Source organism: Anomalospiza imberbis, chromosome 4, assembly GCF_031753505.1.
Source record: "Anomalospiza imberbis isolate Cuckoo-Finch-1a 21T00152 chromosome 4, ASM3175350v1, whole genome shotgun sequence".
Taxonomy (NCBI): Eukaryota; Metazoa; Chordata; class Aves; order Passeriformes; family Viduidae; genus Anomalospiza; species Anomalospiza imberbis.
This window is the reverse complement of record NC_089684.1, coordinates 17,441,273-17,466,917: the sequence shown is the minus strand read 5'-3', so window position 1 is coordinate 17,466,917 and position 25,645 is coordinate 17,441,273. Positions and strand designations below refer to the sequence as shown.

Here is a 25,645-nt window from a genome sequence, read left to right as displayed (position 1 = left end):
ACAGTGGTAACCAAAGCGGGATGTTCTCCTGGCTTAGCTGGGTATGTGAAATGTCTAATCTAGGATGAGTATACTACCTCTCTCCCCAGAGTTCCACTGGCAAAGAGAGATGACAGTTTGCATTTAAGAAGCTCCAATTGCTCTACAATAATTTTCGGAGTTATGAGATTTTGCTGTCACTTCCTTATTTAAAACTCTATTTGCCACATTGTTTCCCTTCTCATTCCCTCTTCTGAACCTGTCCCTGGTAAACTGCACTGTGAGGTCAAAGTCGATACTGTGCAACCATTTTGTATATTTCCCCAAGAATAAATCTGGGGGGAAGGAGGGGAAGTGTTTCCAATAATGTGGAAGGTAGGCCAAGGAGCACATGAAGCTGAAAGATTTAGACTTTGGATTTTGATTTGCGTTCATTAAATATGGTCAATGTGCCCAGCCTTGCAGCAGGCCCAGACCTGAAGAGCGGACACTTGCAGACAAGGGACAGTATCCAGAAGCTGTACATTTGTTGCAGTCAGTCAGGGGTGCAGCAATGTCTAGACAGACAAGATCAATATTGAAGTACCAGTTATTTGACTGCACTTTGCATGAAAAACACTTCTTGGCACACTGTGTCTGGTTCATTTTTTCCACCATTCTATGTGTATGGCTCCATGGTACAAAGTATGCATTGGACACACTTCGAAGTTAGAATGTTCATAAGGACTGACAGCTGCTTAATATGACGTTTGTATATCTTTTCAAGAACCACGCAACCTTGAAGTTTCTAGGCTTATTTTAGCACTTGATCAATAATAGACCTACCAATAAGGTGAAGCTGTGTTCAGGAAGAATCCCATACTGTTCAACAAGCTTTTTTCTCTTCACGCTGGGGAGGTCAGGAAGTCTCTCATGAATCCAATCAATATTTATCACTTGCTGATGGTTCATATTAGCCGGCAAAGATTTTGCATCATACAGAATCAATGGGGGAAGGTTTGGCTCTGGCATGAACCTAGTAAAAATGAAGAAAAACTCCTTTATAATTATTTTCACTCAGAAGCTAAGCAACAAGGAATAAAATGTATATCACAAGTTTATACTTCCCAGAAAACTGTATCACCCTTTCAACTAAACAAAATATTGAAAATTAAAGACCTGGTATATCTCTGGTAAGTAGAAAAAGATCAGGCCCCAAACTGTTGCAAAGACTTTTTTTTTTTTTTTTTCTTTTCTTTTTCTTTTTTTTTTTCTTTTTTTTTTTTTTCTTTTTCTTCAGGAACTTTCCACTAATTGTTAAAGAGTTCTTAATACAAAAGGGGCAATTCAAACACTTCTGCACCAAAAATAATAACAAAATGTCCCAATAGCACCAGTAAAAGATATGGAAACAGCCCACTCTTTTTGTCATCAAGCATGAATTACAGATCTGGAAAAAATGGGAGTGGGCTCACAGGGAAGAACTTGGATTGACAGCCAACTGCCAGGAGTGATCTGGGCAGGTTGTAACCTTTTCCAGCCAAACTTCAAAAATCTTGATGAAATCTCATGCTGTGCTAAAAGCAAAGTTACTGTGCTCAGCAGGGTGCTATCACAGAACAAAAGGCTCCTGTAAAGAGCAGGCCAATTCAAATGACTCAAATAACTGCGATTGAAGCAGAAACTTCACTCTTACGCGACCAAATGAGGGGTTCAAAACCACTAGGATAAAGGGCATTGAGCTATAATGATTTCTATTTAAAATCTGTCTAAACATAGATTTTAAGACGAATGTATAATGTGCAACACTAAGTTACAAAAAACCCTAAAAAAACAGTTTATAGTTCAATACTGTTCATAATCTTAGTACTAGTAATAATCTTTATGGTCTTTTTTTGAAATACCTTAGACTCATCAGTTGTGTCTAGGTTTTAATGAATCTTCTTTTTCAAATTAGTCTTTTTAAATAAGCCTCATGCCTGCCCCTACCATAACAAGGAATTCACAAAATTATCACTGCTGCATTTCTACAAAAACATAATCTAAAAAGAAGATTTAAATTCAAACTTTGTGGGATGTTTTCATAATTGTTGCCCTGCTGTAGCAAGATCAGTGGTAGAATATAAGCTCTGACAGGAACACAGAGCTGACAAAGCTAAGAGGCTCTGGAAGTTCTCCTGCTGGGAAGTGAACTCAGAGTAACAGGAAGCTCTCTCAGGGGTGCAAAGATAGGGAACTACTGGGAGGATGGGCACTGTGATGGCCCCAAGCAGCCATGCTGCTGCCCTACAGTGTTGCCTCAGAATTTGTTCCCAGCAGCATTGCTTTGCAACAGGACTCATGCCTTGTCCCCTCAGCCTCACAGTTAAATCCTTCCTGGGTGACTTTATGGTTCAGTGTTTGTCATCTCACACTTGTGGAAGGCTAAGTACTTAGCAAGGCAACACCTTCATTAGGTCTACAAAGAACTTCAAGGAAGAAACCTGCCCATGAAATGCTGACACCTTTCAATAGCAGCTAGGATTTTCAAACAGTGTTTGTGATCTGTGATCACAGAATCTAAGCACGGAGAGGCAGGGCCTGGTAGCTGAAAACTGCTTCCCTCTGTATTTACTTAAAGCAGGCGCAATGCTGAACTCAGAAATTCTGATGTTTTATGTCAGGCATTCTTAAGAATACACTTATACTGGCCATACAGTAAACCTTCATCTTTCCCACTTTAAGCTGAAGTACTCCCAGCCTAGTCTTTGGGAAAGGTCCAGGGGTTTTACCAGAAATGAGACACAAACCCAGATCTGAACTGCTTAGATTAGCACTGATTTTGGTAGGTCTCTGCCCCTTCCAGTGGAAGGTACACTTCCAACACATACTCACTATACTGACTAACTTTACATCCTAATTACATTGGCTAAACTTCAGAAATTTAATAAATTCTCAGTTGGTGAAATGTTAGGTCTATTAAAAAACAAATACCGATAATCCTGTTTTCCTTCTTTGTCTCTCATTGGTACTGTGCACCTAAAACAAAAACAAAACAAGATCTGGTAAGAGATATAACAGGGAGTTAGTTTTATGGCAAAACCACAACCCAAAACCTCTGCCTCATTACGATTAGGACAGCCTCTTAAAACCACTTCAAAGAATAAGTGCATGTAAGAGGGCAGTCATTTGCACAGACACTGCTTGATGCAGCATACAATCTGTTGTGGAGAAGCCTCAGCCTTAAATTACTCCCTAAGAGGAGACTATACTTGTGAACATTAGCTTTAGAAGACACAAGCTGAGCAACACTATATTATGGCTCCTGATCATGTCACTAGGTATATGTGGGCACTCAAATGCAGCTATTCCTGTGTTACTCCAAAATAAAAACTCACCCAAGCTTGGAATCAAAGGCTCTTGTTTCATTCACAATTGTCCCTCCATTTTCAAGTTCTTCAATTTGCCTCTGTATTTCATAGTCTGACAGTAATAAAAGAAAAAGGAGTAAGCTTGTTAGACTACACTATTAGCTTTAGTGCACTCCACTATTTCATTTTTCACTGCTACGCCATAGTGGAAGACTTAGTTGTTTTAACCTTAATGAAATCAACAGCAGTAGTTATGGACAGAATTGTCAATCACTGTCTCTCTCCAGCACTGCTTCTTTCTTTTGTGTTGTTCTCCTCATCTGCCTTCATTTCCTTTCATTTCTCCCAGGCACTGCAGTCAAATCATATATTCCTGGTGACCTTGCAGTCACCCAGTTCAGTTGTCCTTTGGAGATGTAACAATCAGCTTTTTTTTTCCTCATACCCAAGCTGCATCTGAACTTCACACACATCACACACCATACTCAGTGGAAAGCAATCATCTCCACTGGAGGACAAAACCTCTGCTACCATATTTTAGTCCATGCTAGGCACTGAACCACCTTCTTTGTTCTTCTTGTAGGCAGAGGTTTTACTGCAAAAAACCTGCAGACTATCATGCCTAATACTAAAATTTACTCTGTCAAGAAGCAGCAAGAGTGGGGCTGCTCCATAAAAGGGGATAAGCCAGGAGGGAAGGGGTGACCAGAGCCCAGGCCACACCCTCATGGTGTGATGCAGTCCCACTAGTCTGAAGTGTGAGCAGGGGCAGGTGCTACTACCAGAGTCCTCTGACACTGCCAGTCAAGGTGAGGGGATGAGCTGAGTCCAGGGTCCATTCGGGGAGCGCAGGGAGAAGCAGAAGGAGCTAAGTTCTAGGAACAAGACTACAGAACAGGTCCAAGGTCTTCAAGAGACAGGACTGAAAACTGGCACACCTGGTTCACAGCCATTTAGGCAAGGTCTGAAGGCCCCAGCCTGAGCCTAAAGGGGACTCCTGTACCCACAGGCAAAGCACATGGAGAAGACACCCAGGTGAAGCTTGTCAGGGCATTTAAGGCAAATTACTGCACGCAGGAGCCTGACATATTTTATCTCAGACAACATAAAATATCTACAATGCTCTTGTAATGAAGCAACCACCATTTACCTATTGCTTTTGCCAGAAATCGTATGCTATTGATATTCTTCACTTCAGTCCTCACTCCATAAGGCTCTCCAGGGTGATGCACAGAAACATTGGCATCCACTCTCAGCTGACCCTCTGTAAAAGGAAATTTTATTAACAGAACAGTCTTCCCTGTACACTAGAGTTAAAAACCTTAGCATGAATTAATAAACTGCATGTTATATGCAAAACCTTAATAGCAGACTTCTCTATGTTCAGAAAGGAGTAACAACCACTTCATCATAGCTTTCTGTATGTGACTCCATCTCAAGGGACTGCCTTGAATCATTCAAAATAGTTTTATATCATTGCTCATAATTCCTCTCAGAAAACTGCATGATGCAGTGCAGCACAGATCCTCTAAGCCATACAGTGAAAAGAGCTTCTGATTCACAGCTCTTAAATAAAGGGCAGAATTAGACAAGCAAAGTGGTGGATTGTGAGCTTCCATTCCTCTCAAAGCAGCACAAAAATACCTTTTGGAATTACAATTCGATGGATATATACTACCCTAGCATGGAACACAAGAACTTAAGGTTATGTTGAACAGTTTTACTAAGGTGTTCTTGGAAATTTACAGCTCAAGGACAAAATCTGAGAAGCAGTGGATTTTTTTGTAATTTTCTTCCTCTCATTCTCGAAATTGCAATCTTACCCCTTAAAATGTCCCTGGCTGCCAAAAACTGTACAAAGTTTTATATAAAAGCATCATGCACTCTTAGTCCAAAATGGACCAATGTCCTTAAAAATTTTTAGTGACTCAACCACAAGGAAATCATAATTGTATCTTTCTAAGTATTGTCCCTTTAAAGACATCTCTTCCGAGAAGAAAAGCCTTGCCACAGTTATCAGCTGCTGGGAATACACAAACAGGAGAGGCTGTATTACATCCTGGAAAGTTAAGAAACATTATTTTCCCCATATTACACACTGAGCATCTGTAGCCTTTCCCTGTTTTTTTTTTTTAATGAATTTTTTAAATTTTAAATACAGATAGAAAGAAACAAATGCCTACTGATTGGATACATTATAATATTATAGAATTATAAATGAGAGTGCAAAATGGCTCAGAGTTAAAACTGTGAAGACACTATGGCTTCAGAACCCATTCATTCCGGTCAATAGATTTAAATTGACCAACGAGGCCTTGGTACAATTTGTAAAAGCAGGCTGGATGACAGCACACTAATTTCCTCTGTCTTCACAGAGCCTTACCAGACATGCAAATGAGACAAAGATGCTGGAATGACCCAGCATCTCTTTCAAGGGAAGTGTTTTGCATGTGCTCCCTCTTTGGGGTTAAACTTGGTCCAAACAAGGAATAATCTTGTCCTGCCCTTGCTTCATTTGAGACATGACCTGTTTGTGCTTGGATGTAGGTGTCAGTGTGACCAGACAATGAATTTAATCAGGCATAAGCAAAAGACCCAGGCTGCAAAAGTTCCTAAAAGAAAAAAAAAAAAAAAAAAAAAAAAAAAGGGCTTTTTTTTCTTTAAGCCCAGCTTACTTTTCTTTCACTTTACAATGAAAGCATCTTTTCATCTGTGAGTTGTTAATGAAATAACATCTGATAAAACTGGGCACATGTCTTCACTGTACATGCAAAAGCCCCTAAAACCTTCAAGAAAGAAAAAAAAAATCCAAACACTTTTTTAGCTAACTATCCTGGAAGAAAAATATTTCTAATACTGGGATTCTCATATAAAGTCAGAAATCACCCTGTGATAAAAGATACCACAATGCAATTCCAATGCCAATCTTAGGGACAAATTCAGTAGTGAAAAATGATTTTATATGTGTATGCCCACAAAGGCCCTTGAAGAAGCATCCAAACTGGCTGCTTAATACTGACAACTGTGCCTTATTTGACATGTGGGGCACTTTGGTGAGAAAATATTCAGAGAAATAGATAATGCCTAGCTATTATTATTTCCTGCTACATTAAATTAAAGTTGCATCAGTAGCGAACATTTACTGGATCCCATTTATTGTGTGATGCATAGACCACTCTGACTCTGTTCTCCAGGAGATATCCACTTGTATAATGGACTGAATTTGTTGCCAGACAGTGAGGCCAACTGTCACAGGCAAAAATATAGCTTACACTGTGAACACTAATAAGCAGCTCCTAATTGTGGATATGTGTGGAGGGGATGAATGACCAAAACCACTTTTAAATTCTTAAGCAGATGTCTGCTATATATTACCTCCAACCATGCGCTGGTTATAAATTTTGGTAACATTAAGACTGAGGAAAAATGGCATGATCTGAATCTTACAATTAATGAGACAGAATCATCAGTTTGGAGCCTGAATGCAGGCTATGCTTCTGCACGTCACCTATTGTGAAAATTGGGGCCTTAGAATTACAAAAAGAGCTGGTGCCAGAAGCAATGTTTCCTGCAAGAAGAAGTGGTCTCAAAAAGATAGGTAATCTTGGCTAAAATTAACCCCAGCACCCATTTCTGTACATGCTGTTCATTACTCCATCTCATCCATGACACTGAGAAGATGATCCGTGCTCCCACTACTTTGTCCCTTTGTCCCTTCCATACCCTACAATTAATGCTTGCTAAAGATCTTCTGTGCTGCAGTGCTGTGGCAAGCAAGATAGAGAGAGATGGGGAGAAGCACCACAAGAACCCTGGGAACATTTCCTCCTGCCTAGCTTTATCCTGCAAAATTACTGTGTAAGAAAACATAACATCTAGCAAGGCAAAGCTCTGCAGACAAAGGCAGGCCTATAAGCAAGGCAGACATTAGGACAGACTCTGAGGATTGTAAAACAACAGCTAGAAAGGGTTGCATTATAAGCAACCACAGAGCAAAATAACCAGAAGCTGCAAAACTCCTGCAAATGCAGAGAATTACTGGTGACAAGGGAACATGCCTTTCTCCCCTCAGTACCTGCCATGACTGCCTGGCTGCTCCCAAGTGTTTGCAGAATGAGCTGAAGCTCTCTGACTGCTGCAGCTGCTTCTTCCCCACAGCACATATCAGGCTCCATGACAACCTCCATGAGACCAACTCCTACCAGGAAAAGAGACAGGAGATTTTCAACAATAGCTTTTGATCTTGGCCTGTGAGAGTGCAACTGGCTAATACATGAAAGAACTTGGACTTCTTTAAAAAGAAATATAAAAAACACATAAACCCCCATGTATTATTTAGTGACTGTCACAATGGGCCTAGCTGCAGATTGCTACAAAACCTTTTCCTGCTATTTTTTTAAAGTAACTGACAACTGCAGACAACCCCCCACCCTTTGTTGACATGCAGATCAGAAGGACCCATTCCTCTAGAAGGACTCTCATTTAAAGCCAGTTGGGTTCCAGATACAAATTTATTTATCTTAAACTAATTTTGGAGCAGGCAGGCAGAACTGTAAACAGATGTAGTCTAGTTTTTAGTTTCAGGACCTAGCTATCAAGGAATCTTAGCAGCCACAGATATCAGCTTCAATGGACACCAGAGTACTTCGTCCCAGTTAGGCTAGGCCAGCCCAAGTTGCTGCCCATGTTGTGCACTCTTTTGGATCACTCCATTTACAATTTCCAAATTAAAAGAGAAAATCTACATTTCTTCAAAGCTAATAAGTAAAAGAAATGTCTGACTCATGGACCAAGAGATTCAAACAGCTGCTCTTTCTATACACAAACTTGATTAACTAGATCTGTAATATTTTACTTTTTTTAACAACACATACAGTGCAGATCTTAAATAGCTGAGTGGCTCTGTGTGACTGACACAGTTTTGAGCAAACTAGAGCCAAGAGATTTCTAACTTGCTACTGCCAATTACCATCAACCAACAGCAAATGGGAAAGGTTTACTGGCCATTAAAAAAATCAAGTATTCATCTGTTTCCAGTGTAACAGTCATTTTCATGAATTATTTTTTCAAGGAGAGAGCCATAAAGCTGTTTTTATTTTTTGCCTGTTTCCTGGCATCTATTTCCCTTTAAAGACCCATCTTAACCGAAAAGGAGGAGAAAAATAGGAAAATAATCCAAGCCTACCAGCCCTATTCAAGTCCACAAGGGTTTGGCTCCTTGTATCATCATGGAGACTTTTTCCACTGTCTTGCTCCAACTGAATTTGTTTAATCCTCACAGTTTTGGTCACCATCTGGCTCATCTTGCTGTCTGTGCAGAGACTGTATGACAGACATCCATTCACTGCAATAGGAACTCTTTGCTGAGTGATTTGATAGCCAGCCTGTCAACAAAATTAGCTTTATATGCAACTGAAACATTCACTTTTCAGAAAGCAGACCAAGTGCAAATATAATTGACTAAGAACAAAACTGAAAATGCAACATCTTTCAGAGTGACCTATATAAGAGGAGAGAATAAATGCACATGTAAATTCAAAAGTAACTTTGCTTAAATGGAAAGGAAGCAAGCTAGAAGATGAGTCTAGAATTCAACAGAACGGTAAGAAGCTGGAAGTCTGGAAAAAATATGAGGACTCCTCAATACAGATAAATATACAACATCAAACTCATGCTGAAATAATCAACTGCACAATCTCTTGCCAAGGATACCAAACTTCTCTAAAACTGCCCTGGGGCAGGAAATGGACTGGAGGAGGTTTTTCCGTGCCTGTGGTCCCACGATCCTGTTACATGTTGTTTGAAGCCAGTTACTGCACTTCCATCCCCAAGCTGGGGTAATCACTCATCCTCCCAACAGGCTGCATATCCCCCTCTGTTCCAAACTGTATGCACTAGAGGGGAGGAGAGGGAAGGGGTGGAGGTGTGGAAATCAAGAAAATGTGAAAGCTCTATTTCATTAATATAGCAATTTAAAAGATAAGACACTGCAACCCCACGTAAGGCACACGGCTGATAAACGCCACCTCACGCCTGGGACTCTACTCGAAGGGGGAAACTGCTGGCCAAAACAGTGGCTGCCAGTGACAAGGTACTGGAATAACTGCAATGATGTAAAAACAGAGAAGTGAATCAAAGACAGATGAGGTGGGGTCCCCTTTGCTTCCTCCTTCCTCACCTGCCTATGGCACTAGTGGTGAAAATGAAAAAAAAGTCTGCCAGACACAAATTAGTTGGGAGGAGCATATGCCTATTTTGCAGGGATGACAAGCTTACTCTGAAATGTAGAGCTGGTGAATTCCAGGGCACTGGAATGGAGAACAGTGGTCTGGCCCTGTCAACACCCCAATTTATATATGCAGTGAAGTGCATGACCTACTAGACATAATCACTGTAAGAAAAAGAAAATAACTGACTCTCTGCAGCCTATGCTAATCACAGGCTCTTCTCATCTCCTAGAAGTTCTCATTAAAATAATTTTTTTACAGCCTGAAATATTGAGTGACAATAAATAATATGAATCCCATTTCCCATCCAAAGCCCTGTTTTCAGGAGTAACAATAATCCCATTGTCAAATGACCCTAAGAGCAGGATTTATCTGTTCTATTCAGCTCATTAGCCTAAACTCTGCATCTTATTACAGGGTTCCTGACTAGACTGTTGACTATGAAATGTAGGTCGGGCAGTTTATCGTCAGTGCTTAAACTGCAGAAGTCAGTCAGTTAAAAGCCAGAATTTCATGCTTCCAACTAATAAAACATGTCAGCATCTCTCTAACCAGATCTCCATGCTTATGTCACCAGAGGATCCTGTAATTAATGTCTACACAGTCCCACAGTTTCTTCCACCTCAACTGTTCTCTTGGACACATGGATTCTTTCCCAGGACAACATTCACCCACACAGCTGATATCAGTAGACTAATAGCAGCAGATATCACAAGAATATGAGAGCGATTTCAGTTTTACAGAGTAAGCACTAAAGGTAAATTGCAAACAATTTGTCAGTGATGTTTCTGATGTTCCTTCATGATGTGTAAAGGAATTTCAAAAGTCATATTTATTTCCTGCTATTTCACCTTTTTCCCCTTCAGGTCTTCAAGTTGGCTTTAAGATAGCTCTATATGTTTAAAAAAAGTACTGGCAATGCAAACTGCTAAGTTTGCTTTTCACATTCCCAGCAGGTCATTGCACAGCTCCCAATAAAAGGGCCTCTTAATGGCTTACAAATATTTGCAAAGTTATCCCCAGAAACCAAATCAAAATTATAGCAACTTCACAGAAGAGCCACAAGTTCACAACCTAGAAAAAAATAAAACACAAATTCTTTCTGAGATCCAGGTCTCCACTGGACAGCTATAATATAATTCTCTTACTAAGGTGGGAAGCAATTGTATTTGAAAATGTTTTGTGTAACTTCAAAATATTTTCAGTACCTGAACGAGAGGGAAAGAAAGTAATTAGCTTAATAATGCAGCACCTCTACAGAATCGTCTGGGGTCTCCCACTCTGCTTCTCTGGATGTCTGAGACTCCTCACCTAAAGAGAGGATAGGCTAACATGCCTGATCTTTTCCAAATAAAATAAACCTACATATTTTTATTTTCATGTCATCAGATCTTCACCCCAAACCAAAGAAACTAAAAATAGCTCCCTCCCTTTGAAAGATTAGTGTTAAACTGAACATTCAGTACAAATAAGCTCACACAAATACAAGTTTAAAATTAGAAAGGTTTAATGTCATTAGAGAGAAAAAAGGCTCAAACGCTGCTGCATCCTGCATCCTGCAAGGACAGAAGTCAGGTTCTTAAACTATTTCAATATTTCTACATCCATATCAAATGCAGCAAAATACATCTGACTTACAGTAGTACCTTCTACACATATGAAATCTACCAACAAACCACACTACAGAGACTCGATTCCTCAGTTATTTTGGTTTTTTCATTTATTGGAACCATGACTGGGAGAGTTTCAAAGGGAAATTAAATATTTTTAGTCCCTAAGCACACACAAAAAAGACCCTACTGTGTTTATTCCACTGGAGCCTGTGTTAGTTATACATTCACTTTAAATGAAGGACTTTTATCAGATTGTTTTTACACTAACAGACAATTAGTACAAAACACCAGGAATGGACAACTTAAGGGACAAAGCAGCTCCAGCTCCCAATCCAATTACATTAGGCTACTGGAATTGTGCAGCTAAGCAAGGAGTCAGCAATCAGAGCAATCATATTCAATCAGTGAGCACAAGGGTACAGCTGCCTATTCCATCAGGGCACAGTGCAGCATCCCGCTGGGGCGAGCAGAGCACTGACTGAAAACAAGAAGCATCTCTGCACTCCTCCCCTACTGCCATCCGTACTGCAGACTTGTCCTTCCCACAGCCCAGGAGGGACCAGCCATACTGCATACTTACAGGCAGATCTGCATAGAAGTAGTGTTTTCTGTCAAACAAGGACTTCTTGTTTATGCTGCAGTTGAGAGCCAGGCCTGTCATCACTGCTGCTTCTACACATCTCCTGTTGAGAACCTAAGGAAACATGACACATGGTTTTGCTCAGATACTCAGTATGTTACAAATGTGTCTCCCACACACTGCCGTATAAGGAGCATATATTCAATTTCACTTGCCTTCAGTCACCATTAGATCTCTTTCTTTGTGTGGGTAGCTCTTATTCATCATTAAAGTTGCAGCAGCTATAAATCTGCAAGGCTTTACGATGAAAACACAAGCTATTCAGTCACTTTGTCATAACACATATGGAGGTGTGCACTGTTCTAGCTTGCTACTTTTGCAAACATTCAGTGCTTTTGAATCTTTGAGGATACAGGATACAAATCACAGCACATGATAACTGACTTGTAAGCAGCTGTCAGCTCATACTGGGCATTTGAAACACGGGATTTGCATTAGGGACTGCAGTGCTGTTACAGTAGAACACTTCAAAACACCTATAACCACAGAACCACAGTGAATTTATGAGAATCTACACATACCATAGATTTTAATGCTTTGCTTAGCCAGGATGAAATGATGCACACTTACTTATCTTTGCTAAAACAGAACTGAAAAGATAGCAATTGATCCCATGGCTACAAGTATACATGTTTCCAGCACCTAAGAAACCCATGTGATAAAGGTTTTTGCAGAATGCCACGTCATCTAAAGATCCTGCAAGGTCTTCACGAAGACTCATCTTTCTCAGCACTACACTCTTCCACCTCCTCAGCAGGGTCAGGATCCAGAGGAGAAAGAAAATTTCACTCCAAAAACTACTGACAAATGATGTTTCTTTCCAGATGTGCTCTCATTAATTTAACAGTTCGTTTAACTAACATCAAATGCATGAAACTGAAAAGGAGACTGTCTTAGTACAATTCTGACATGCTCACACTTACAGCATTTTGAAACAGGAACAGAACTTTATCCATCTTGTTCTGCACTGTACAGCTGCCAAGAAGTCTATTTCCAGCAGGACCATTAAAGGAGCACATTATGTAAAAGAATGCATATGACTTCAACTGCATTGACCAGAACATAAAAGGCTTAAATAATGTTTTCTTCCATGTTTCTGACAGTATTTACTTTTTATATTCTCCAGCCTGATTTCTGAAAACATATTAAGCAGCTGTACATTTCCCATCATCCCACATCTTCAGCCAGAAAATGAATCTCTTTATTTTATTCATTTAATTTTTAAAAATCAAAATAGTTAAGAGAGGATATGGGCAACTCCTCATGTAACAAAAACTTTAAAATTGCTTATACAGAAAAGAAATTAAGTATTTAAGACATTTAACAAGGGAACTTTCAGATCTTTAGTGTAGCTGTATATGGCTAACTAGAACACATCATCTGTTCAGGCATATTTTACTTATTAAAAAATTTAAGAGATACACAAAGCAAATTCTAGACAAGAAAAAAAAGGAAGAACAATCTCCCTTTCAAATATCAATCCACAGCAAAATGCATGCAATTAGTCCTGACTCCAATCTAAAGAAAACTGATAACTACAAAATATGAATTTACTTTAGTAGCATAAGTGCAGTTCATTATATAGTAGATGCTCCTGTTTTCAATAATTAGATGCTTCCAGACAGTACAGACACTTTTTTTTTTACTGTTTAAGGAATTCTGTAACAGCAGTAATCAAACTGTTTAATGTTTAAAATATCTTCATATTTCTAAATATACAGGCAAATTTCCTCTTGCTAACGCCTTATGGCACAATCCTGTTCAGCTTTACAAATTAGTGAAGACCTTGCCAGTTAGTCCTTTAATAAAACTGGCCACCAGAAACCCATCAAGCCTCCATAAGGACTGGTAGACTCAAAACACCATAGCTTCAAGCAGTGAGCCAGTATCTTGCTACAATTCCTGAGGTGCAGGGCTTGTGACTGACTGCAATCAGTGAACAAGACAAAACCCAACTCCCGAGTCACAATCAGTGAAAGCTTCATAGCACTTCATTGCTCTTCAATTTTTAGTTCAAACAGGGTAGTGTGTATCTTACTCATTGCCCTAAGGGACAACACTCTTTTGAGGTGAAAAAAATAACCCCCATATATATACTACTTAAACCAGAGAGATCTTTTGCTCTACTGCTGATGAAACGTTTCGGTGGCTCTGGGGAAAAAGTGGCATAAAAACATGAAGTACTGATTATTTTTATGTAGAATTACCAAGAATTTAGATGACTCTGATGTGTATGTGTCCCCAGTGTACTGGATCAGAGTAGCCAAATCATTTTATATGCTCCATTACTCATTCAACTTCCCGTGCTATTCTTTCACCCATCTCAGTGGTGAGAGAAAACCTTGCAAAGCAGATCTTTCCTGCTATGGCATACTGAGATGGCTACCTTACCAATCTGCTTCCTCTGCCCTGTGTGCCGTTAAGAAAACAACCCAAACCCAACCAGATTACCTTCTTCTTCAAAAATCAAAACTTATCTAATACTGCTTCATGTCTGAAGTGACTTTTACTACCCACTGCCATGACCAAGGCTGTAAGCACAAAGCACTACCACCTTTCCTTCAAACAAGCCCCGCTTTTCAAATAATCTGCAGTGAAAAACATCAACTCAGTATGTGAAACTTCCCATACTAATGACCTAGAGTAGGCCCTCAGCTTGTTTATGCAGTAAGCTGTTATTAAGTTGACAGCTTTGACTAGTACCAAAGATTTAAATTACTGGCTTGAACTGACAAGCTGCCTGTTTGCTATGTTAGCAAACTGCTGGCCTTGAAAGCAAGCTGTGTAGCTCCTGCAGAAGCTACGGACAAAACACAATAGTCTATAAAGACTTCAATATACTCTTCTAAATGGGAAGCATCCCTCCTAGTACTGGAAGAAAATCCTACAGAGCTATTACAAAAGGAAATGTAAATTGTTTGTATTGGAAACTCGTGACAAACCTTAACAATGGCATCACAACACCAGCACCATTTCCCTTGTAGCTATGGTCTCCTGCTACAGCACCATGGTAACTGAGCACTAAGGGAATGAAAGAACAGTCCAACCAAGATCTCTCTTTTTCTGCTACTTGTCTATTCTTTACATCTAGACCCCAAGTGGAAAGACTCCTTTTTAGAAGTTATCTTTACTTGCAAGTTCAGTTCAGTCAAGACCTTAGTTTTAAATACAATATTCAACAGCTATTCAAAACTATACACAATACCTTTGACAGCACAAATTCCCACCAAAAGCAATTTTCTAACAGCTTTTTCCTTAACAACAGGTTTAGTCCTTATATTAATATATTAAAGGAAGTTGGCACCCTTTTAATAAAGATATGTTTCTATATTTAGTAAATTACCATATTTAGATTTTAAAGAGGGTAGGTATACAGCTTCTTGTTTTGCTAATGAGTATTATACAGGATGATTGGGGAAAAAAAGAAGAAATATCTACATAACTCTCATTGAAAAAGTTTATTTTTGCTACCTCTTACAAAAAACCAATAACCTCTGCAATAACATTTGCACCCAGGATGCCTATCTTACAGAAGGAAATATTCCTTGTACTAAAAATGGTAAATCAAAATAATTCCCCAGAAATCTGTGAAGTTTTTGATTCTAGGTCACATATTTTAATAAAGTAGATTTAATATTCACTGGCTAGCTTAAGACCTTCAGTCCTACTTACAATCATGAGAAAATCAGCGTTAATCACATTAACTACAGGACTGTTTATCAAAGAAATATTTAACTTTCATTCCTTTTCATTCAAAATAATATCTGAAAGAAGGAAGTAGTACAATGTACTCAGCCAGCTCTCTGTAGAGCAGACTCCAATCTTTAGAAACCTCAACAGATATATCTAATCACATTTTCAAGTACTCCTATTTCATCTCACTCTGATTTTTATTTGCTTTTACTAATGGATATACCCAGTCTTACTATTCTAGCTGTGTTAAAAGTACCAAATTGCTGCAATATATGGTTCTGTGAAGTGCAATCATAAGTTAAACTTCAAAATAGAATACCCTTATATGTTCTTAGTCCCAGTGTAACTGTGGCTGTTCAGTCTGACACTGTAGATGAGTACTTACTGCTCTGCAGCATTCTGCCTTGGCATCCTCCCACGCACAGAGAAGAGACCAACTGGAGCTATGCATGTACAGAATGTAGATACAAAAAAATCAAGAGCTGACCATTTCCTAAATTTATTTCAATGGGTTACAATCAGACTCCACCCCCCAAAGGACGCAGTAAAAATTTAAAAAACAAGACAACTTAAGTCTTGTCATTTGTTAGGTATTCAAAGAACCCACATTCCAAAACCTGAGGTCTCAAATTTCAGGGAAAATTTTTAGAACTTCAGTTTGGTGTCCTCTGCACTTATTCCACCATCTACTTCACAGCATGTTTACTGCCTCACTATGACCATTATGTTCTTATCTCTAAGGAAAGGGGCAAGACAGAAGGGGAAGAAGCACCAGATATTTTAAATTGAGATCTTAGCATTATCAAAAGAGATTCCAGCTTAAAAGAACAAAATGGCAACTCAGAAGCTGCAACCACAAAGGCTATGAAGGGCATTAAACATAGTTAATACACTTTGCAACTTTACCTTTCTACAGTCTGTTACCAAATCCATACATTGCTGTACAAAACATAATTTTGCTAACCTTGTCTAGTGGCAGTGCAGCACTCAATGATTCCAGTCATATCTAAAAACTAGGCAGTTCTGCCATCAGGAAGTACCCAGCTCCCAAACACACTACTTCAGGTGTATCAACAGAATAAGAGGGCACACTTTCTCAAAGCTGGAGAGCTAGGCTGAAACCTTTTACCACAAGGCCAAGGATGGAGGAAGTGACCAGAAAAATGCAGCAGCAGTAAGGAGAAATGCTGACCCCTGAGAGCAAGAAAAATGGAACATTACACCAGATACAAAGATATTTCAATGACAGAATTTAAGGTTTCTCAGCCCAACAGGACTTGCTAGAAGAAACACAGAAGGAAAAATCCATACACACCACTGTGTGGGCGAAGTGCTCAGTGGTCTCAATAGAATAAATCTGTTTTCTGGGAAGCAGCCAATCCAGATCCTATCTTTGATCCCATCAGCAGCATCTAAAAACAAATAAGATTCTACCGTGCAGGACCCGTTCCAAGCAGGAGAACCCAGAGAAGAGAGGACAATGCAATGGTGATACAGTGGTTCATGAAATTCATAACCAAATTCTGTGCTTATGTGGTGTTCCCATAAAGAAGTCCAGGACCTGTCTAACATCCATGCTCTCCTTGTTGACATTAGTCTTCTGCATGTGCCACATGGCATTTTTTGACCTGTCATGAGGATGCTCCCTCTCTATTGCCAGCTGGAATTTAAATCACTGCTAATGCAATCTGATCCAGGGCACATTTAATGCAGGAAGATCCAGTTATAACACTTCACTGCTGCTGGAGGTAGGAAACATTGCTCAGTGCAATAGCTAAAACTTAAGTTACAGGCTATGATCAAATCCAAACACAACAAGTTGTTTAAGGAGAACCATCTCAGACCTTTCTCCTACACTGAGTTCCAGAAAAAAAAGGCTTTTGAATGTGAATATCATCTGCCTTGTTCAACATAACATAGACTGCTTAATTTCTTAAATGAAGACAGAGCATGTAGGACAAAATAGTCTGTAAACCAACTCCTACCCTGTTTCTCCATGCAGATGGTCCTTTGCTCGTAGACTTGGTGAGAGCCAGCTCTATGGTTTTCTGAGTTGTAACAAATTCTGACCTTTGATCCCCATTTACTGTCATCTTCTATTATTTCAAAGTCTTGGCTATCTGCCCTCTGCTGCTTCTTGCAATTTTTGTGTGCCTGAGAGCCCACACTAAACTCTCAGTCCTTTGCTCTGACTCCCTCATTCCTTTTTTCTCCAACAGCTATCTTCCAAAATTTGCTTATTTGTTCTCAGCCATCTTTCCCTGCAGGCTGACCCAGATCTCTTAAGAGAGCACAATATACAAATTAGGAGTAAACCAGAAGTGGTCTTTTACACACAGATAAAAGATTATACTAATTCAGGAAAACAAAAGGCAACATAATGCAACAAGTCTTGCAAAGAGCTGTTGAGAAATTATTTCAGAGAAATTGTAAGAGAGCAAATGGAAATTATTTGCTTTTAACAAACTTGTTCTGCAATAGCAGAACCAACAGAGACTAACTTCCTTTAAATAATATCCCTAGTTTGTTTTACCTAAGCAGTGAACCCAAAACTCTCTCTTCCGTGACTCCCCCATCTTCTCCTCATTTCATTAAACATCCCAAAATGAGTATAAAGTGCCACAAGTATCAGAAGAGCAGCAGCCCAAAAAAAAGCTGAGATCAGTGGGGAGACTAAATTGATAATTTCTTCTTCATATGCTTGCTAATATATTCATAACAACCCGCTACAAGCTTAAATTTTTTTGGAGGAAAATTTGGCTGAACTTGGCAGCAAAATTGCAAAACAAGCATTTCTGTATAGAAAACAATAGTCCTTCTGGCAAAATCTGCATATGTAGCTAATAAAAATCACTTGCAGAAGTTTACATAATCCTCTCAAAATCAAATACAGACATATTTAGATGGCAAGGTGACTGATAATCAGAGAGAACACAAAAAAATTAATTTTACCCCAGGAACTGATTACAGTCGAATTGCGCCAAGATAACTTTCAAACAAGATACAAAAACCAGACAGTTGTGCAACATTACTCACCAGACAGCTAACCATAAGATAACAAAGACCCAGTCTACAATTACCTGTCATTACTGTCAGACAATGCTTCCCTAAACACCTTTTAATGAACAACTCTTCAATGAAACAACTGCTAAGAAGAAGAATGAAGTAGCGAGAGGTCCGTTTGCAAAGTTAAAATGCTAAGAAATTGGTAGAACCATGAAACTTTTGCTTAAGAGAGCACTGCTAACATACACATATATACAACATACCACCTTGGATTTCTTCAAATGGAGTCACCTGGAACCAGACTCTACATACTGTGAGAAAACAAAATCAAATCAAAAATTTAAGGATGCCAGAACACCTGTAGTGACTGATAACAGAGGTAATAGAAATTTGCAACAATAAATCCCCTCTCAGGTCCAACTTAAAGAAATTCCCACCCACTAAGAAAAGCTACTGCAAAAAGCTAATAATGTGCCATTTCAGCAGCAATTTCCAAATGAATTCAGAAAGGGGGGACACTGATATGTCATGCGGAGGTTGTGCTGTCCAGAAGTGTCCAAGATGGCAGAATAAACACAGAAATAGGATTGTGTGAAAGAAAGGAAACAAGATACTGCCAACTCCTGCTCCCCCACCAAGATGTAGAAGGATACCCGTGTAAAACAAAAGGTAAAGCGATTAAAAAGAAACAACAGAAAAGGAGGTAAGAGAAAATACACAGGCAACATCATTGATGCATTGAAGGATCTACTGAAATAGGTGATAACAAGATGTTGTATCAACTCAATGCTATTCTAGCAGGCAAGTTTGCATCAGCCACAGGGACCTGTTAAGGATGAACAGTAAAGCCAACAAGAACAGAGAGTTCAACACTGTGGCAAGCACATTTCTCTCTCTCTCAGGATTTTTATAAAGGTGCACAGAGAGAAGTGAAAGAGAAAGCAATTTCTATTTCTGCTCCTTGTTTTTCTCTTGCGGAATATCTTTGGAGAATTGTTTACCAGGAGCGATCGCTTGGTTGGATCATGGTGTATTGTTTGGGCCTGATGGCCAATCGGATCCACTTGTGTCTGGACTCTCGAGAACGGGGTCACAAGTTGTGAGTAGTCAGATATGATAGTTAGAGAAAGTAGCATGTAGTTTTTAGTATCCTCTTTTATATAGTATATTAATGTATCATAGCATAATTATAATAAAGAAATCATTCAGCCTTCTGAACTAAGTCAGACATCATCATTCATCCCATTGGGTTTGCCGACATCTACAACACAACACTTACTGAGGGGCTAAGGAGACAGCCCAACCTGAATTGTTAGCCTTGATAAAAAGATTAAAACACCCAGAACGAGGGTCAGAAATACTCAGAAATATATGAGACATAGCAAAAAGTGAGAGAAAATGTTACAAGAGACATCTTCAAAGCTTGAGAGAGGAGCAACAAATGTCACAAAATACTTCAATACACAAGAACAGAGAGTCTCTGGAAAAAAATGGCCTAAGTATGATATAAAGTTGAGCTAAGCAACTGCAGTAATGGAGGAAATATAACATTTCTCAGAGTTCAGTGAAGGGGCTTGGTACCAGAGGTAACCCTGGGCCTGTGAATGATCCTATGGAACACAGAGAAACAGAATGAGAAACAACCTGCACCATAACCCAGCCCTGAGTCACTTCAAGCCAGCATCTAATCATCTGTCAAAGGCTTCTTCTGATCAGTACATCAGCTTTGAACTGATTAATAGTTTGAAATTTGGTAGGCAGGCTTTAATTCACCATGAACTTGGACATTTAAGGGTCTGTGAACCACAAAGGCATCCTCAGAGAGCAATGGTTTAAAAGCCTAATTCATTCCTCTAGTCTTTTTCTAAATTATTTGGGATTTTCTTTATAGAAGCTTTCTAGACTGCAAGCCCAGCAAGCTGGGACTGTGTGAGCAAGAAAAGACTCCCAAGCAACATCCACACAATGCATGTTGCAAACCCAAATATTATCAGGAAAGAAAGGACTACAACTGAAAGGTACCATCAAATTCTATTAAAAAAAAAAAGTCCTCTTTTTTCTCCTAAGTACAATTACTACAGTTTTAGTGAAATAAATAATGAAGGGTTTAAATGAACCTAGACATAGGTAAATGACTTAAAACAAGCATAAACTCCTTTTTTTCATCAGGCATTGCCACTACTTTATTTTTAGAGGAGAGCTCATGGATACAAAAACCTAGCCATCATATAGTTTCAAAGAAAAGAAGATGAGTATGTAATGGAAGCTAAAAAAACATCTATACAAAGATCAGATGATTGTTCAATTCCCCATGAAAAGAGCATGCAATTAAAACTGTAGTTATCAAAAGTCAAGCTAAGAAGCACGCTTTTTTTCAAAACAAAGTAGTAAAAGAAGGGAGTAAATTCACATGCATGCCAGCAGGAATGTCAAAACAAAACTGAAATCACAAGTTGGTAAAGCAGCTGTTGCAATCACCAGATTTAACAGGCACTGGATGTATAAAAAAAAAATCTAGTTTCAAGCTGTAAAGTATAAACTCTGGTCTCAAATGCTGTTTCTGTTCCATTATGAATAGCTGACAGACAGATCCACCAAAATCTCCCACAAATCTCTCAGAGCCTTTGAAAGCAAATGCATCAAATAAATCTTGTATATTCTGATGAATTGTAGATGTTATTTAAGTCTGGTAATCCATCACCCAAAACATCTGGAAAAACACTGGGTACCTGCCACTGCCACGAACAGATGGAAATACCCTCTATAACCCCAAAGTGGGCATTAGCCCTGTCACATGCCTGGGCAGCCCCCTCAGCAGCTAAGCACTGCAAGGCAACAGCCTGATCCAGGTGCTCCCAGCGATTCTGCAGTGCTGCACTGGCAACTGCCAGCTTTGGACAAGCCTGAGCTTGGGGCTGAAGGTGCCAGAGGTGCAATGCCAGAAGGAACAAGGGCTGAGAGCTGCTCTAGCACTGCTCTCTTCCATGAAAAGGAGGGATCTGCTTGCCCCAAGTGTTTCTGAAAAGTCTGTTGTAAAAAAAAGAGATAAAACAGATGCATTTCACACTGAGGAGAATTAAATTCAAATGCATGAGAAGATATAAAAAATTCAAAATACTTAAGACTGTAGGGCTAATATTCATTAAAATCTTATTAATTTAAACTTTGGATATGAAAATCCTAGATTATTTCTTTATATACTTACCTACAAAGGACTGCCTACAATAGGATCATGGTTTCACTTCAGTCATGCTGGAGACAAATGTAAAATGTGCGACAAAGACTAAGCACTGACAAAAAGGTTTCAGCCTTTAGCTGCTAGATCTACTATCTTATTTCTGTGGCTGAGCTATAATTAACTTCTAGTCAGCCACTTCCATCACAAAAATAGATAATCAGGGATTCTTTTTCTGTGAGCCCAGTTTTAGTTTTAGAAACCTTTCTAAAGCCTCTCAGAATTTTCAGAGGCTAAATCAGATTGGGAAGGCAACCACCGTTATGGGTCCTCAGAAGAATTTTAGTCCAGTCTGCAGGTGTAATGCACTATCTGCTACCATGTATAGAATAGGTCTTCTGAAGATACCAAGCCAAGATCATTGCCAAGTTCATTCACAAGGTAAAAATCCCCAGCTTTTGCAAATTTCATTACATGAAATGAAGTGTATGTAGTCAGATGCAGTCCCAAATTGTCAGTGGACATGGAATTGGCTGGAGGAAGGAACTGGATGATGGAACTAAAAGAACTGCGGTCAACAGTTCAATGTCTGAGTGGAGACCAGTGACAAGTGGTGTTAGGTGGCCTCGGCTGGGACCAGAGCTGTTTAATGTCTTTGTCAGTGACAGGGACAGTGGGATCAGGTGCATTCTCAGCAAGTTTGCTGATGACAACAAACTGTGTGGTGTGGTCACCATGCTGCAGGGCAGGGATGACATCCAGAGAGATCTGGGCAGGCTTGAGAAGTGGGCCTGTACAAACCTCATGAAGTTCAACAAGTTAAAAGTGCAAAGTCCTGCACCTGGATCAGGGCAATCCCAAGCACCAATATAAGCTGGGCAGAGAATGGACTGACAGCAGCCCCAAGGAGAAGGATTTGGGGGTGCTGGTTGAGGAAATGCTCAGCATGAGGCAGCAAAGCACACTTGTAGTCCAGAAAGCAAACCATGTTCTGGGCTATATCCAAAGCAGTGTGGACAGCACGGCAAGGGAGAGGATTCTGCCCTCTACTCCACTCTTATGAGTTCCCACCAGGAGTGCTGCATGCTGCTCTGGGACCTCCAACAAAAGAGGGACATGGACCTACTCCATGGACATGGAGAGGGTCTGAGGAGGACCATGAAGATGACCAGAGGGCTGGAACACCCCTCCTATGAAGACAGGCTGAGAGAGTTGGGCTGTTTAGCACTAAGAAGAGGAAACTCTGGAGAGACCTTACAGCACTTTCAAGTACCTAGAGAGGGCCTACAAGAGAGCTAGACAGACATTTTACAAGGGCTTGTAATGACAGGACATGGTTTTAAATTGACAAAGGGCACATTTAGATTAGATGTTACAAAGAAATTCCTTACTGTGAGGGTGTTGAGGCGTGGGCACAGGCTGCCCAGAGAAGCTGTGGCTGCTTCATCCTTGGAAGTATTCAAGGCCAGACTGGATGGAGCTCTGAGCAGCCTGGTCTAGTGGAAGGAGTCCCCACCCATGGCAGGGGGGCTGGAACCAGATTAGCTGTAAGGTCCCTGGCACTCAAACCATCCCATGATTCTATGATTCTATAATTATTCTTTTCTGTCTCATGCCAAATAGGAGGGCACCTGCATAGCTCCTCTTGCCTGCAGTTGTCTCTCAGAGGCACTTCACGAGAAGAACACAGTGAAGCGGCCATGCCACTTCCACTGTGATGACCCTTCCAAGGCCTACTTGCAGCAGAAGGATAAAATAAGCTGTATTAACCTTACAGGAAGCAAATATAAAAAGGAAAGCAGGAGGAGGGCTAAACACATTCTTCTGGTTTCATCTCTCCTGTGTAGAGCACAGCAAAACTCATACCAACACTTACTGTGACCCAGAAAGGCACAGCAACCTGAAAAGCTCCCTTCAGCACCATCATTTCTGGCCCCACTGTGAAGGAGCAAATACTAGGACAGCTCTCTATCACAGCCATCTTCTTGTCACACAGTATATTTAAATCTCTGTGACACTGAAAACTGTGCCTATAGTTCTCAGGTTAAACCAGCAGTCGTTCTCTTCCAGACTCAGCACAACTACTGTATAAAAACTTTGCTGCTTTTTTTTCGTTTTTCAACAAATGGAGTCCAAATGAAAGGCCAAATATCTATCTTCTAAGTAGTCTTATTAGTCAATAACCTAACATTTATTAAAATGGCTTTTGTTGGTTTGGTTTTATTCTACAAATACTCTGAATTTTCAAAAATGACCTTCCACATTTCAAAATTTACCAAAATTCAATTCTGCTTCAGATACTATTGCCATGTACAAATTTACACAGAGAAAACAAGCCCATCTGATTCCAGAACAAATGCTGGTCTCTCAGCAGCAGCAGGTACAACATGAAAATAGAGCTATGACTACTGACTGGATTTTGCATCACATTCTAACATGCAGGAACATGTATTTTGTAACACCCACTTTCAACTCTATTTTCACCAGTACTACAGTAAGAAAAATCTTTCTGCTCTTTGTATAGATAAAAGCAGCTAGTAGAACCTAACATAGCATCACTACTTTAAAATTAACCTAACCATTCTGGATTTTTTCTTCTCAGGTGTAGTCATTTTCTCTACCAAAGCCCACATGTACTGGGGTCTTCTTACGAAGGTCATACCAAGCCTCATTTTAAAGCTTCATTAATAAAGAAAAAAGACACACACATACATTGCACCCTTGATAAACAGTAATGTGGAGAAAAATTAACTTCCTCATAAATATTCATTTTTTGTTCACTCAAGAACAGCTTTTCTACTTGACTGAAGATAAGCACTAGACAATCTAAGAACTTCTGTGCATTACCAGAAGGTTAAATAGAAGGTGCAAAACCAGACTCTTGAACTCTTTTGGACTTTCTGACTAACCTAGCCCTGCCCCGAAATGAAAGGAACTAATTTTCTGTCTTTAAGTCTAGCTAGACTCTTCTAAAACCAAATTATTGCATAAGATTCCCATTATCTCCAGGAAGTTTTCAGACTTTCCGTACAGTTAGATCTGAAACTCAATTCTGAATTGCCACTGCAACCAGAGCGAAGTCCCAATTTTATCAGCATCTAAACTTCACTTCCTTAATTTTCAATTCCTTTGCAAATACAGAAATAAAAATAAATCAATAATAATAACATAATTTCTCCTTTTAAGGATCATGATATATAGCAACACCCTAGAAATCCAGCCACAAATTAGTTCTCAATTTTAGATTATCTGAGGCTGTTTTATGGTGATGAAAAGCTTCAACTAGATTTAAAAATACATTTCTGTAACTGGAATTAAAATCTGAGTTTAATGAATATAGTCAGTGAAACATTTCTGCTTTAAATAATTAGACCCCATCTTAGTCTCTGCAGAGTTGTTGCACATGGCAATACTAAGTCTATTAAATATTTATTTTCACTGTATTATAAGAGCTTATGTTATAATTTTTTAACTTTTATTTTTAAATTAAACTTGTTAGATACTCAGAGAATTCCACAGCAGTACCGTCAATAGCCATCACAGTTATAATTAAGCTGTGAATTCAAACACTTAGTAAGTTTTCACTAATAAACCTTATTGCTAAGTGCTAGCTAGTTATTCTGACCTATTAATCCCCAATGTCTCACACAGATTAATTTTTTTAAAAATAATTGGTTTGCTCTGGAAATAGGAATGGTTGACACTTTCCTAAACTGGAGACTTTCTACTCAGGAAGCAAAGTAACTCCTCAGTGAGACATTCCAAATGGCAAATGACAGCTACATAAACAAACATATGGCAAAATAACATCAAATGGCCACTCAGAAATCTTAAGATGTTGTTCTCTCACTGGGCTTCAGGCATCTCTTATATTTAAGGAATTTCCTGTGTGGCATACTAAGCAAACACACCCACTCTGGCCTCAAAGAAATACCACAACCCATTCACTATGTTGAAGAGACACTCCTGATTTTTCTCCTTTG

At 39.4% G+C, this 25,645-nt stretch overlaps 1 protein-coding gene across 1 annotated transcript in view; it reads right to left on the bottom strand.

Annotated features, from left to right (window-relative positions):
• Positions 1-25,645, bottom strand: part of GATB (glutamyl-tRNA amidotransferase subunit B) — a 42,403-nt gene that overhangs the window by 14,308 nt on the left and 2,450 nt on the right. Inside the window, exons 3-9 of the mRNA XM_068189197.1 lie at positions 11,729-11,842; positions 8,494-8,692; positions 7,384-7,506; positions 4,459-4,572; positions 3,336-3,420; positions 2,932-2,976; positions 805-994 (exon numbers count right to left, since the gene is read on the bottom strand). Of these exons, the coding sequence (XP_068045298.1) occupies positions 805-994; positions 2,932-2,976; positions 3,336-3,420; positions 4,459-4,572; positions 7,384-7,506; positions 8,494-8,692; positions 11,729-11,842 (870 nt within the window). The remainder of the gene's footprint in view (positions 1-804; positions 995-2,931; positions 2,977-3,335; positions 3,421-4,458; positions 4,573-7,383; positions 7,507-8,493; positions 8,693-11,728; positions 11,843-25,645) is intronic.